This window comes from Electrophorus electricus, chromosome 12 (genome assembly GCF_041902795.1).
Source record: "Electrophorus electricus isolate QZ-2024a chromosome 12, ASM4190279v1, whole genome shotgun sequence".
Classification (NCBI taxonomy): Eukaryota; Metazoa; Chordata; class Actinopteri; order Gymnotiformes; family Gymnotidae; genus Electrophorus; species Electrophorus electricus.
In genome coordinates, this window is record NC_137508.1 from 1167800 (window position 1) to 1182500 (window position 14701).

At 48.0% G+C, this 14701-nt stretch overlaps 1 protein-coding gene across 7 annotated transcripts in view; it reads left to right on the forward strand.

Moving 5' to 3' along the window:
- The first annotated feature begins 1923 nt into the window (after window positions 1-1923).
- Window positions 1924-14701, forward strand: part of npnta (nephronectin a) — a 31683-nt gene continuing 18905 nt past the window's right edge. For 2 of the 7 annotated variants that reach the window (XM_027031743.3, XM_035531519.2), the window contains exons 1-4: window positions 1924-2372; window positions 7197-7297; window positions 10854-10904; window positions 13163-13255. In XM_027031743.3, coding sequence (XP_026887544.3) covers window positions 2296-2372; window positions 7197-7297; window positions 10854-10904; window positions 13163-13255 — 322 coding nt within the window. In that variant the 5' untranslated portion in view covers window positions 1924-2295. The remainder of the gene's footprint in view (window positions 2373-7196; window positions 7298-10853; window positions 10905-13162; window positions 13256-14701) is intronic. The other 5 variants (XM_035531521.2, XM_081724481.1, XM_035531520.2 and 2 more) reach the window with 5 other exon arrangements.

Here is a 14701-nt window from a genome sequence, read left to right on the forward strand (position 1 = left end):
ACTTTTACAAAATGGGCCACTGGATTCCCTGATACTGGAACAAGGCTGTTAATTGTGCAAGTGAATACATTTGTTCTGTTGTATGAATCTTTTTTTTTTTGGACATTTGTTGAATAATAAGAATGCGTTGCATGTGTTCTTCCCACTGAGCACTGAACTTTGAACTTTCTGGGTTTCGCTCACCCCATGGCCATCATTAGCTCAGGCAGTCCCCACGCACCTGGGCAGTCCTTTAAGTAGGAACGTGTGCATTAATAGCTAAAACACCTCTTCTTTTGCACCGCTCTGACCGTGTTTGAGGACTGAAAGCACGTATATGTTAAAGTGCTTATGGCATGCTGGCAAATCCTCAGCTTGTCACAAACGCCTGAAACCTTGGCTCAAGCTTTGAAGAGCGTCTACTGAATACCAAGTAGGCTTTGTGTTCATAAGTGTGGCTGGAAAAAGCGTCTTTGGTATTTAAGGTAAGGAGGTACGTTTTTATTCTTATTGAATGTTTCAGCGTTGGATTGTGGCCTTGCAGTATCTCTGCAGATGGCATGTGGCCCAACTGAAGCCCAAACCCATGTCTGATGCACTGTACAACGGCTATAAAAACGACTTGATAAATATCACAGACATCACATGTGAAGATCAGTGAGCAAGATCTGTTTTTAGAAATGGTGTGTGTCCTCATGCAAGCATGCGCCTTTGTTCAGTAATTCAGAGAATACACATTAGCATGCGCAGATATTAAAATGACGGACACAATATTCTGCTTCTAACACTTGTATTCTTTAAGCATGTAGATAGAAAATTTGATTTTTGCTTTCAAGTTCTGGCCTCAAACAGAGATGGCAGAGACTTTTGTATAAAGCAAAAGTACATTTATGAATATAGTTGCTAAAAAAAAGAAAAAGCCAACACAAGGTTTGCATGACTGGTTGAAGTCTTTGTTCCAAACTTTGAATGTGGAGCAAAAATAACTGTTTACTGTTCCAACACTTACAAAAGTAGTTTAAGTGTTTGTTACTTATAACAGAACATAAAATCCTAATAACAACAATAACGCACCTCAGTAATAAGAAGTGTTCCGTTTTTCCAAACTGTAGCAGGTAGCTAAAGGACTCGACCCTTCAGGAGCGGGGTCCGTGTGAGGCTGCTCCAGATACTACAGTTAAACGCTGCCCAGAGTTTGATCAAAGCGCTAATATCTTGGATACCGCGTGAATTGGAAGTGGAGATGGAGCATGGGGAATGAGAACATCGCGTGCTATTTTTATTAGAGGATCTTTACCTGCGTGCTTTGGCCACTTTCACGCGTACTTTTAAACACTTTGAAAGAATCGATACCCATCCATATACATGGCGTGCGCAAAAAACCTCCCCGCTGGACTCCTGCTGTGTTAAAACTAGTTGGTCTTGTGCACAAATGGACGCAGATCGTCAGCGGAGAAATACAGAACGTATAAGGAGCCTCGAGCACAAAGAGCAAACGGTAGCGTCCTTGTCTGCGTGCACAGAAACGCACGTGCAGCGCTGAGCATTACTACACAACGCCTTACACGTCATTTCCACGGAGAGCCTACAGCGGTGGGTGTGTGCAAGCAAACCTCTCAATACAATGAAGTAGCTTTATAATGTGTCCCTGTTGCAATAACGTTTTGCTATGTCTAAGATGACCCGTCACATACTAGACTGTTGCAAGACGATTTAGCGCGTTGCGAAGTTGCCTGTGTAACATAAACCAGGCTACCCATCACGCTAGGTGTACTTCGAGAGGAGGACTTTCGCGTTTGTAAAGCTGCAGGCTTCTGTTTTGTGCACCCCAGGAATGTTATTCTTCGTCTCTTTACGCTCAGCTGAAAAGGGGGGGAATCCATGACAAATGTTCATCTCGCACCATTAGACGAGCGTAGCGCTGGGTGCGACGTGCCACTGGGTAAAAGCGCTGCTGGCTCGATGAGCCTGGGGATTTACCGCGTCTCCGCAATCGCCAACACACACGCTGCAAACCGCGTAGTCAGGCGGGCGCTCGAGTTACGGCATGCGCCAATCGCCGTTCGCGAAGAACTTGCTCAGAGGGCACGTGAACGTGTGGGTCTCCGCAAAGCCAGCAGAGTGCAGACCGCTGCGCACGGCAAGCAACGGCTCGCGCTCCTGCACCTCGCGCGCAACGTCGATGAGCAGTCGCGTGTCTTCCACGCCTGACCCCCTCTGACGGGCCGAATTACTCTTGGACGCGAGTTGTTTTCCAGCGCGTTGAAAAACTGCTGCGATATCGCCGGACAGTCGGATATACGGCCCGTCCTGTAAATGCGCGTGGAAATGTTAATAAAGTTGATTTTGCTGGGGACTTGGTGGCTCGTGGCGAGAGCAGACTTTGATGGAAGGTAAGCGTTATGAAGAGACTGGCTCCAACACCAGCTGCAACTCACTGCTCTTCCTCGATTTTGCGGAAATATCTATACAAGACTTCTGGTGCTGGCAACACCAGATTTGGTTATTTTCTTTTGTTTTTAGTAGCGATCATCCTGCAGAGATCGTGAAGCACATTCGTTTCAGCTCAGCTCGAGTTTAAATCACGTTAGTAAAAGCGTGTTTTCGTGGTTTCTAGTAGGCTCATCGCGTGTTGGAAGGCTGCTCCAAAAACAACTTGTGCGTCATATTAGCAGCCGTGCCAAATATTTCAGTCAGGGCGCTGAAATCCCTGCTGTAATCACTGGTGCATTCATTTCTTTTCACTGGCTCCAATTAACTGTAATCTCGTGAAGCTGTAATCTTTGTGAATATATCCTGAAATATGTGGAAACGGAATCGGACTGCGCTTGTGATTCGATGTAATGTTTCTTTCCGACCAAAACTGCACACGTTGCCGGTTTTTAATTTCATGTCCTAACACGAATCTTGAAATATGCGAGGAGCGGTGAGGAAACGTGCCGGAGCTGTACAAAGACATGCCTGCGATTCAGACGGCCCTAGCGCGAGTCTGAAATCAGCGTGCCTCCTGCAATTAACACGCGCGTTCGCTGGAAACGGATACGCCCGCGCGCTACTCGAGGGTCACGTAATCCATCCTTGTGTGCAGTTCAATCTGCGCACAGTTTTGGCTGCGTTTATTCCAAAGGACTATTTTAAAGCAACTTTCAAGCGCTTGCATCATGCTGTCTTATTAATACACTTAGGTAAACTTTCACTGTGAACGTCGCGCAGTGCTCTCCGCTTACAGCGCGCGGCCACCCAAGAGAAGGGCGCACGAGCGGTGCCGTGGCGCGTGGACCTGGTGTCTGAGGTATTCTGATCTCTGACGAGATGGAAACATTGTAAAAATTAAAAACCCTGTTTTGATATGTTGTTGGCAAAATATTCTTCGTCGGGTGCATTTTTTTTCTTATTCGTCTGCCTTAATTTTTCCACGTGTGCAGATCCTTTTCTCCGTGTAGGACTTGCCGCGCGAGACCTCGCTCGCGCTGTTTTGCAGATATCACGCTCACTCACTGTTAGTTTTCACTAGTGACCGCCTTTTTATTCGCATCTGCACGAGCGCGCCAGCGTTTGCACTTGACCGTCTGGCGATATCAACATTTCCTTTCTCTCTTCGGGCAACTCTAAGACCGACAGACGATGGGAGACTATTAAAGCATGTCATCTCCGAGTTCTGCGTCCATGTCCGGTCCAGCGTGCCTCGTAAGTGGCGTACACGAGCGCTTATCACTCTGGCGCGCGCTTACATTTCATAATCAGCGTGTACGTTTACCCGCCAGCGTACGTTATTAATGCCCGCTGTGTTCTCGGGAGCTTGTCACACGGGTCATTATTTGCTAATTTTCACTGCTTATAAACTTGCTTCGCTGCCTCAATCTAAATTCATAGACAGGATATCCTGCAACGGCACGCCACAAGAGAGCCATTTGTCATTCCCAGGCCTTCTGCAGGGCCATTTAGAGGACCAGGCTAATGGACCGAGCCGTCCTTCTAACCTGCAGACGAGCGCTTTGTACCATGATGGCAGCTTTAGTCGATGGAGAGACTCATTACTGCAGCTCACTCAAAGCTGCGACAGACAGCTTAGTGTTTGGATGTTTAGTTCAAGGTGAGAGTTGCACTGAAGGTTTAGTTCCTGTGCTGCCATTGGGAAATGGTTTCGTGCCCCAGTCTTAAGGACTTTCCAGTGTTAAATGTTTTATCCAGGTTGACCCATTTCGCTCCTGCACTTTGTGTGAGGGTCGTTCAACCCGTCATGGCTCCTGTGAGATGACACCGCTGTCACAGTGTCCTGTGGCTCAACTCTACACCACTAAGGTTGTGGGTTTGGTTCCCAGAGAACACGCATGCTGATAAATATGTACAGAGCTGGCAGTACTGAATGTTGCTTTGGATGAAGGCCAGTGCCAGATTTCGTGAACATTCTCTCCCCTGGAATGCTGTGAGCTGCTTCTGTTGCTGGTGTTGAATGTGTTTAATTCAGTTCAACACACAACTCCACTCAGCCGCTGAGAGACTGACTGACCGACCGCTTGTGCTAAAGTGCAATCCTGTGCCTTGTTATGTTTTCATTAGGTCTGATTAGTCTTTCATAGCCTGCTGGACAGAAACCTGGAGACGAATTCCCAGGTGTTCTGGTATTTCCATGCGCTCAAAGATGGTGAACACTGTGATGTGGTTGTCAGGTGGGTTTTGATGTGCGGCATCTAATTGTGGGCCTGACAGAGGAGATGTCACAGAAATGTTGGGAGAAATAATTCCACTCTGGTACTTTCTGCCACGGCAACTATTCATGAGATGACCATATACATATTACGTGATGGAGCAACACGCGATACGAGTTTGCTATGAAACCACAGTCGTGGCGTGATGCCTTTGGTGGCAACTAGAAACATGAAATGCGTGAATTTTACGCGAATATTTTTTCTCCCTCAACTGTGCATGAACACTGAACATACACCAGTAAAGTGGAACTGGGCTCCTACATTTCACTAGGGAGAGATTCCACCCCCAGGATGGGGTCGTGTTCTGAACGCAGGCGGAGTGGGCCACCGGGTGTGTGTGTAACTAAGACGAGGCCCTGGACCAGGTGACACAGCTGAGCGATGACAACGTCGTTACCCCAGCTAAGTGCGGAGTCTGGTGCCATACCCCCACCTGCCAGCCACTTGCACTCTCTGTCTCAGCTCGGCTCCGCCTTGGACGTGGCCCAGAGTTCATGAACTGCAGTTGACATGTTGGTAAAGTCCCTGAGATGAGCTCATGTCTCAGAGCCACCATGGCACATGTGCAGTGCTTATTCCAGAGGACCTGTCTGTCTGCCCCCCCCCCCTCTCTATCTCTCCATCTCTCTCTCTCTCTATCTATCTATCTATCTATCTATCTATCTATCTATCTATCTATCTATCTATCTATCTATCTATCTATCTTTTATTCTCTTTGTCTACTTATTTTCCCGCCCTTTGTCCATCTGTGTGTGTGCCTTTCTGTCCTTTAAGCACTGCAGGCTATGCAAATTGGCATCTCTCAGCCAATCAGCCGCCGGGCCCACTGCCGAACCACTGCAAAGCCCTCATTGGTTTTATGAGTGAGGTTAAAATGACTACCTGGAGATGGGCCAAGAGGAGATTGAATTATTAATGCAGTAATAAAGCAATCTGCTGTTTCTCTCTCTGCTGCTGCTTTGCTGGTGCCGATCTGTGTCTTCAATATATAAACAAAACTCACTGAGAAAATTGGAAACGTCACTCTGGTATGACGTCGCAGTCTTTGAGCATTTCAGGTTTTGCGTCGATGTTTTTATGGGGCAATGGAGCTTGCTTATCTTTGCCTCTGGGTGCAGGTAGCAAACAGATAAAGTGACAACAAAAATGTACCCATCCGGCTGGATGTTTGCGCACCTGCGGACGGGAGAACGAGAGCGATGGCCGCGGCATTCCGAAGGCGGACGCGGGCGCTTGGCATGCGCTGTGTGTCTGTGGAGTCTTTGTGAGGAACTCTGTCCCCGTCTCTCTGCCAGACTAACATTTTTCCCCAGGCCTGCCATTCCTGCTTAGCACTCTTCATCAAGCCTTCTGCCCCAGTGATTGGCAGCTAGGACAACGCTATTAGCATTTCCACCGCCTGGCAGTGGAGACAGCGAGGAGGATTGAGTGTGGCTGGAATTAACAATGCTATGCTCATATCTCTCTCTCTCATGCTCTAATTCCCTTTCTCTTTCTCTCACTCCTTCTCTCGTGCTCTAATTCTCTCTCTCTCCCCCCTCCCCTTCTCTCTCACTCCTCTTTTCTCCACCTCTCTTCTCATTATGGTAATGGAGGCAGATGTATTGTGTTAAAGTGTATTTTTAGTCTTGTGCTTTGCCAAAGCACTCTTCCCTGTCTCTTCCATGGAAAGACCAAACGCTGACCCCTGTTGCTTATTTTGAGACCTTACATGGTTCGATCTCCTCCCTCCCTCTTACACATTTTTCGCCCAAGGCTGCCAAGAAACACTCAGTTCCTCTGAGCCTTGAGACATTCTCTCCCCATTTCTCTGAGACATTACCTGCACATACAGCATCTATAAAAACCTCCCCATTCCATCCTGTGTTTCATTGTAAAAGCAGGTTTATCATTTCCCACATCACCAGTAGTCACTGTTGCGTCCCCAGCAGACTGCAAACACCAGCCGTCTCTCCGCTGTACCGCCGGTAACTTTGCAGGAACGTGAGCCCTCGGTACGGTGATCATTCATCTTGCCATTATCTGAAGTCCCTTTCTCTGTGCGTACAATGGAAGCAGTGTGAATGCAGGTAAGATGTCACTGGCTCACTGATGTACGGATAAGCAGGCATCAGCCAGACAGAGCTGGAGGCGTCGGCCGCTCTGTAGCCACACCCCCTGGCATGCAAGACATAGCCAGAGGTGTTAGCCACTCCCCGTAGACATGCTCCCTGGCAGGGCACACGCCCACTGTTGCTTTGAAGTGGAAACGATAATACTGTTTCATTCAGTTTAACCTCTTGCCTGAGTCCTGGACAGAATGTGCTCGAGACATTTCCCTTTAACGTGGACGCCCCTGGAAACAGAAACGTTGCTGGTTAAAATAATGATACATTTTTAAAAATATACAAGTCCTGTGTTGTGTAAATTGTAGTGCATTGGTAAGTGTGTCTCTTGCCAAGAAGAGGCAAATGAAACAGCGTGCTCTGTAGTGATTGGCTAAGAAATGTCTGTGCTGTCTCCTGATAGGTGGCCCAGGCAGATGGCCTCATCCAATGGGCTGTGCCGTTATGGTACCCGCATAGACTGCTGCTGGGGATGGATGCGGCGCTCCTGGGGGCACTGCCAGCGTGAGTAACCGTCGGCCGTGGTGGGTGACCTGGGCTCTGGGGCCAGCTTGGTGGGGCTTCCACACCTGGGAGACGCGCCTGTTCTCCACCACGCACACTAACTCGTTACTGTCCAGTTAGTGTCTAGAGCTCATACATGTATCTTACTAAACAGCACCCAGACAACATGGCTGTCTAATCCCTGATTTGTCAGTTTGGTTAGTTATGAATTAAGTACATATTATTATGGCAGAGCTCATGACTCACTGTAGATTTAACACTCACACACAGAATACAACTACTTCCGAGATTAAGCAATTATGCTTCTTTTAAGCAATACTGTGACAAAGACCATCAAATCCTCCTCTTGGGAGTAGTGATATAGGAAAATGTGAGGGGGTGTGTGTCAAATCCCCTATAGAACACGCTCTGATTACAAAATATTCGGGAGACAGTAACTGGTGAACTGATGGTGTACTGCTGATTGGAGTGAGCTCGGTACGCGCCATCTGAATGAACGTACAATCACGGGAGACGTCCAAAGAGCTGCACTACTCGCGAGTCCCTCTCACGGTGCACTCACTGTGACGAGCCCTCTCCAAAGGAACAAAAAAACCCAACACCCTCCATATTTCTCTTCTGCTAGAATTCTCCCTGCACAGATGAACTCATTTTGGCAAATTTATAGAACATTCAGAGGACAGGACTCAACCACTTGCACTAAAATCATTAGCATGCTTCATTTAGCTGCCGCCATGTGGTGCGTGCGGGCACAGAAAAGGCATTTCGAGATAAGGCACATCTCTGCCCAAATATTTAGGCTCATCTGGGGATGGGAATAGCCCTGCACGCAGTGTAATTGCACGGCAGGGACGTGCGAGGGTATTATTAGCCCGGTGACGTGTCCCGCAGCTTGACAGACGCGCAGGATCTCTGCATGGCTTGTGCACGTGATGGTCCAACTGTTGCTTTGGTGGGGGGGGGCGGCGATGTTTGATGGGTTCACGCTCACCCTGATTGGACGAGGAAGTGGTTTGTATCCGCAGTCAGCCAGCGGTGCAGGAACTAACAGCTAGTGCGCTTTTCTAACCCCATGGTGTGCTGCTCGTCTGCCTCAGCACTGTCTACGTGTGGCAGTTGTATATGTCGTTTTCTGTTTGGGAGATAAATGGTGGGTGGACGCACGTATGTCTCACGCATTTCTTCTAGTGCTCCCTCAGTCGGGGGGTCCCCTGCTCGAAGGAAAATCTCCCCGTCTCAACCAAATGGGATGTGAACGTGAGCCGGTCTGCCTCTCCTGCCTGTAAACAGCTGATGGGGAGTCCTAGAAAAATGGAACAGATCACAGCGCGTCCTTGCCTGGTGGGGTGGGGTGGGGTGCGTGACCGAGGAAACCCAAGGCCAGCGTGACCTGCTCACAGCCAGCGCAAATCCAATCAGAGGCTCTTCAGTTCAGCTGCTGATAATTGAAAACGGGGCGTGCTGGAAGGATACAGGCGGCTCCCAGCGTTGCAGGTTGTAGCGTTTCTGTACCCCCTAAATCAGATCCTAAAGGTTGGACCTAACGGAACAGCAGGGAGGGGCGGGTTCTGGCCGGAGGTGTGGGTCCTGGAGGTGAACGCGTACAACAGCGAGCCATCTAAATGACCTGCTCTGCTTACAGCGCTGAATGGGTTCTGTTTATTAGGGCAAAACCCAAAGCTACTGAGCGAAACGCCGGGCCAGGGCGGAGACACCAGCAGAGCTCACTGGTGTTCAGGGACGGAGGTTTAATGTCAAGAGGTGAGCACAACACTCCACCATTACCCTTTCAATTCCTGCTCCAGAAAGTGCTGCTGTTACTCTAGTCTGGGTTCTGAAGACTCAGGAGAAGTTTCAGTCACCGCCGAGTTCTCAGGATCTGAAGGGGAGCAGGAAGGAAACCCTTTTCTGTTCAAAGTGCGGAAAATGTAAATTAAAAATGTATTCTAGTCAGAAGCAGTGTATGAAGTTTGAGAGAGTAGAGAAAGGTTGTCACTGATATTGAAGACACAGACTTGGGATAAAGCCTTTAAGCAAGATATATCTCAAATACATTCTCTGTCTCTGTCTCTCTCTCTCTGTCTGTCTCTCTCTCTCTCTCTCTCTCTCTCTCTCTCTCTCTCTCTCTCTCTCTCTCTCTGTCTGAGTGGATTTACACTGGGAAGATTAAGTTCACATTAACTCTCTCTAACATGGTCTACTGCTTTGATCCCACTGGCAGATTCCGAAAACCATGAGGATTTGGATCTGTCAAAGAGCCTCTTTCTGCCTACTTAGTTCCTGATTAGAGTACAAAGAAACTGGATTAGATCTGCAGTTTTAATTGGTAACATGAACCAATAGGCAATCACAAGCTGACAGATATAACTGGAGCTGGTGGTATTAAATATAGCAGCATGAATGCACCGTTGAAATGCTGCAATGATTTATACCAAACGCACAGATGAATCTGGACAGTAAAACTGTGGTGGGAGGGGGTAGGGAGCAGTGCTTGGAGTAACATGCTGTAGTCCACTGGTTCACATCTTGGGGGATATTGGATATGGGCTCTCAGTAGGCGGTAGGATTATAAGACCAGTTTGAGCATTTATGCCTGATAGGTTAGATGACTGTATCGGGAAATCTAGCTACCTGCATCTCTTTCCACCATATGTTTACTGCTGGTTCAGTTCGACAGGACCTTGGACATTCTTGACTGATAAGAAAAGAAGGATGAAAGTTCGCTGTCAAAGTTTGGTTCCAAAAAAATCCAAAAAGTTTAGAAATATCAGAACTGTTCATTTAAGTTGGAAGCCCAGTGTGTAAATCTCAATTTTCTAATGACATTAAAATCCATTTAGGCACAAAACACCAAGTGGTAAAAGGTAGCACCATTCTGTACGGTAGCCAGTGCCCTCTCTTTTAACTCAGTAAGGAAGTGGTTTCCTCTGTATTGTGTGTCTAAGATGGAGTGGCATAGACACTTACAATTGAGTTTTCATAGATGCATTGGTATGTTACAAAAAAACAACCAAAACCCTCAAAAACCAGACGACGGCAGCTGATGTGGGCTAGAGAAAGGCTGTCTGTGTTGAGTGCCTATACTTTTTAAAAGTTGTTTTTTTAGTTTATTAAATAGTTCATCAGTATTTACAGAAAAAATGTACCTGCCGAGCATTTGGCATGGTTTCTATAAAAACGCAGTGGCGAGGTCAAACACGTCCTTGTGCCCTTTCTGAGTCTAATGAAGTGGGTTCAGACCGCACAGCAAACCTAGAAACACAATCTTCGGCTTTTTCCGCTCGGGTCTGCAACTTCAAAATTAACTCAGGAATTCCCCAGAGAGAAATAAACAACAAAACTACAACAACAAAGCCCCGTGTATTCCCTCACTATTGCATTGTTTGCTCTGGCACCAAATGAAATCCGAGAGACTACGTGTGTGTGAGTGTGAGTGAGTGTATGGCATAAAGAGTGCTTGTCTCACAGCATGGCTCCTCTGCAATGTTTTCACCTCGTGCAGATGAAGCTTGTCTTGTCTTTTCCCGTCTTCTGTGTTGGCCGTTTTTTTTTCCAGCCCTCTACGTGTTAAGCCGCAGGGTCTTCGGGATAAGGTGCCAGGCGCAAGGTTAGCACCCTCCGTCTCCCTCTGTCCTTTTCTTGGCTTGTGTCGTCCCGTGGACACGTCCTCTGATTCCTCAGGTCCCGGTCACTTATAGGTGCCTCACGGTCACTCCTGCTAGCTGCTGTTGCTGATGGCCTGTGAACGGTTCTCTCCTGCCTCGGTTTGCCCCGCCTGGGCCGGAGGAGCAGGACTCTCCAACATGTCTGCTGTCCTGCCGGTGTCTTTGAGCCTTTCCGAGACCTTCCCTCCAGACTGGCGTCGTCCATCATTACCTGCTCATCGCGCGCGCTGTCGGATGTTTACAAAAGTGTCACTTGATTTCTCTCCTTTTTTTTTTCTTTTTTTTTTTTTAAACAGATGCTACTCAAAACATATTTGAATGGGATCCTGCATAGAAGTGGATTAATTGTCAACTATTGCTTTAAGCAGTGCCAGCTTTGGTGTTGGGTTTTCTGTGGACCCGAGCTCCTGTTTTTGTGTTAAAGTGATATTTGAGTTTCCATTTTACTCAGGAAATTCACTGGTGTCACCAATATCTTCCCTTTATTATGACATTGTTTCACATTTAAATTTCACCACACCAGTGAGAAGGAATTCTGACAGAACTATGATGTACTACCAAGTGTCCGTTGTCCATTTTTCCCCAGTGATCCAACCAGCGTTTGGGTTCTAGTACCTCAGTCACGTTAACCTGCTGAAGTTTGGGCCGAATTGCTGCTTAGGGGACGTATTTGGGACACAGGGCCCACAACACGAGACATGCCAGCCTCTGAAGTGTTGGTCAGTGCTGGGTATTTCCCCTGGCATGGTCTGCGTGTGGGGTGGGGGTGGGTGGGGTAAGTTTCCTTTTACACTCAGCCCACCTCATAAGCCATTGCTTAAAAATATAACCCCAGCCCTCAAGAATCCAGCATGTGCCTCGGAGTAATCCCATGATTTCACAGGGTTTGGTAGCTGACTGGCTTGCCAGATAAGGCAGCGACCTGGAAAAACCCTAAACATCCCGGCCTCGCCCATCACTGGGATTGTCACTACCAGTGTGGCTCCACCACCCAATTTGGGCTCCTGATCGTGCTTTGAAGTTTTAACTGGAGGGGAGGTTTGATTTGGCTAACTGCCCCGCGCCGTCCAGCAGCCCTGTTTAAAAGCACAGCATGTGCTGCTCTGTGATTAGCTTACGTAGCCTCATCAGGCGAAATTGCACTCGGTCATTCTTATCTGGCTGAATTTCGAGATGGGGCCTTTGAACGTGCCGTGAGCTGGGCTCAGAGGGTGAAAATCGATATCTTTGTCACTTTCATCTCTAAAGCACAGGCACAAAGCTTGGGTTGTGTGCCGGCTGTTCCCAAATCACTGATCTAATAATTACAGACTGAGGTCAGTCAGCCGCTCTTCCCGGTTAGGAGGAAGGAACACTCTCACTTATTTGGTGCGTCCGCTGAAATAAAAGCTTCTCTTAGTCCCTGTGTTATTATTTAGCGTTGAAAAAGCACCGTAACTATGACGGCATGTGACGGCATATGATAGCCTGGCATGCCCTTTCCTGGAATTCCGCGTTGCTGTTGTTTTTGTGGAGATCTGGGGACGGATGTTCCTCCCATCTGCCACTAGGGCGGTCCGTTGGGGCTGCACGGAGGCAGACTGATGTGGCTGGCCCGACCGGGCCCGGTTACCATCTCACCTCCCTGCCCCTCCATGCCCACGCGGGGCATAATTAGTACCTCTGATAGGCCAGCGTTATGACAGACTAAATGAAGCTTTCGGTGGAGATTAGTCTCAGCTGGCTGGAACCGTGCACGTTTGCAGCTCGTATTCTGAGCACTCGGAGCTGCGATGCATCAGCTCTGAGGAGTCAGGTTGAAAAAAGGGCTGTGTCCCAATCCAAACATGATCTGTGATGACTCGTAAAGATGAAGTGCACAGTGTGCTCGGTATGGCCCTGGACCAGTAAAACCAGCCAAAGGAAAGCAAGGCATTACTGAGAAAAGAAGCCAGTGATCCAAATGAAAGTTTTTATTGAAATGGTTTCAGTATTTACCTCACTTAAAATCCAAATATTCTCGAGTCCCTATCACACTGCACATGGCCTCTTCTTGTAGTGTTTGAGTGCTTAATGCAGTAGGTCTTAAAAAGGTTAAAGCCATCTGAAGTCATCATGGCTTAGTTGGAAACCTGGTGTTCCCTGCTGGATGTGCTAAAGGTGGCATTTTGCTTCTGACCACCGCTGACCAGCTCTCTCCCCTGTATGGGTTTATCTGCAGCTGTGTGTCAGCACGGATGTAAGCACGGTGACTGCGTCGCGCCCAACAAGTGCAAGTGCCACCCTGGCTTCACGGGGAAGACCTGCAACCAAGGTAAGTGCTTGGAGACACGCACGCTGTCTCTTTCTTTTGCTCGCTGATATGCACGCAGGCACACACACACACAAAAACACACGCACGCACACACACACATGCGCACACACACACGCACGCTGTCTCTTTCTTTTGCTCGCTGATACGCACGCACACAAACACACACACATGCACACACACACACAAAAACAGACACACACACACACACACACACAAACAAAACCCCACATCACATCGCCAGCTGGCAACAAAAGCAAAACATGTCACTCATGTTGATTTTCCCTGATATGGAAAATAGGGGGCTTTTTTTTAGATGGAAAAAAAATCCCAGAAACAAACTAATCCTTCCAATTGATTCCCATTCCTAAAGTATGTGGCACTGTACATTTCATTCTCTCCTTTTCCAGTTTCTTTTTGGTTTTAATGAGGTCCTGCTCACCTCAGACGTGTGTGTTTTAGTGGGGCAGTAAGTTCTTGCCTCATTCTGTGCATTTGGCAGGGTTGGTGTCCTGCTCATTAGAAAAGGCTTCAGTCAGCACAAAGCATAAGCAGTAATGTCGGAGGCTCCACTGTAGGGCGTGAGGGCATGAATGAGTGAGGGACCTTTCAGAGATACAATCTCAAGCACTGTGATTACTCAGAATAAAACCAGTTGCTGGGAGCAGTTCAGCCCAGAGAAATGGGGAGAGTGGGGTATGGGTATTGTGGAAAACCCTTCATTTTAAACTTTTCATACCTATACCTAGAGCGGAATGCTTGGGAGTGGAGTGAACTCACCGCCTGGAAGAAGGAGAAATGTAATTAAAAGGAGGGAGGAACAGAGGAGTGAATCCCTCAGGAATGTGCGGCCGTGTCGTCTCACGTTTCTCATGTCGTCCTGCCGTGTGTATCGGAGCAGGCGGAGGAAATGACTGCCTCGCTGTAACGGATGACATTGTTATCGATTTAATTACACCGGCGAGGTCTGCATGCAGAAGCCTCAGAGGCGCAATGGCGGGAACAGCACAGTGCAGGGACTCGAGTTCTCGCTGATCTGGGACAGCTGAGGATGAGCACTGCAGCCAGGGCTCAGTGGCTAAGGTACTCCACTGGTAATCAGAAGGTCACCAGTTCAAGTCCCACCACTGCCAGCTTACCGCTACTGGGCCCCTGAACGAGACCCTTAACCCTCAATTACTCAAGCTGTGTTCATTGTAAGTGGCTTTGGATAAAAGCGTCAGCTAGATGCTGTAAATGTATAGAACCAGTCCTTGGCTGCATGCTGAAATTTTGTTTTGGTTTTCAGATGAAGGTAACCTTGAGAGACCCAGTGAAGGTCTGTGTGGCACAAGAACCTGGCTAGACCTTTCATCCTGAGTCATAGTTCATTACAACTGCAGCTTTACTGTAATGCATTGTTTAGTGTGCGTGCGTGCGTGCGTGCGCGCACTACCACATGTCTCTACA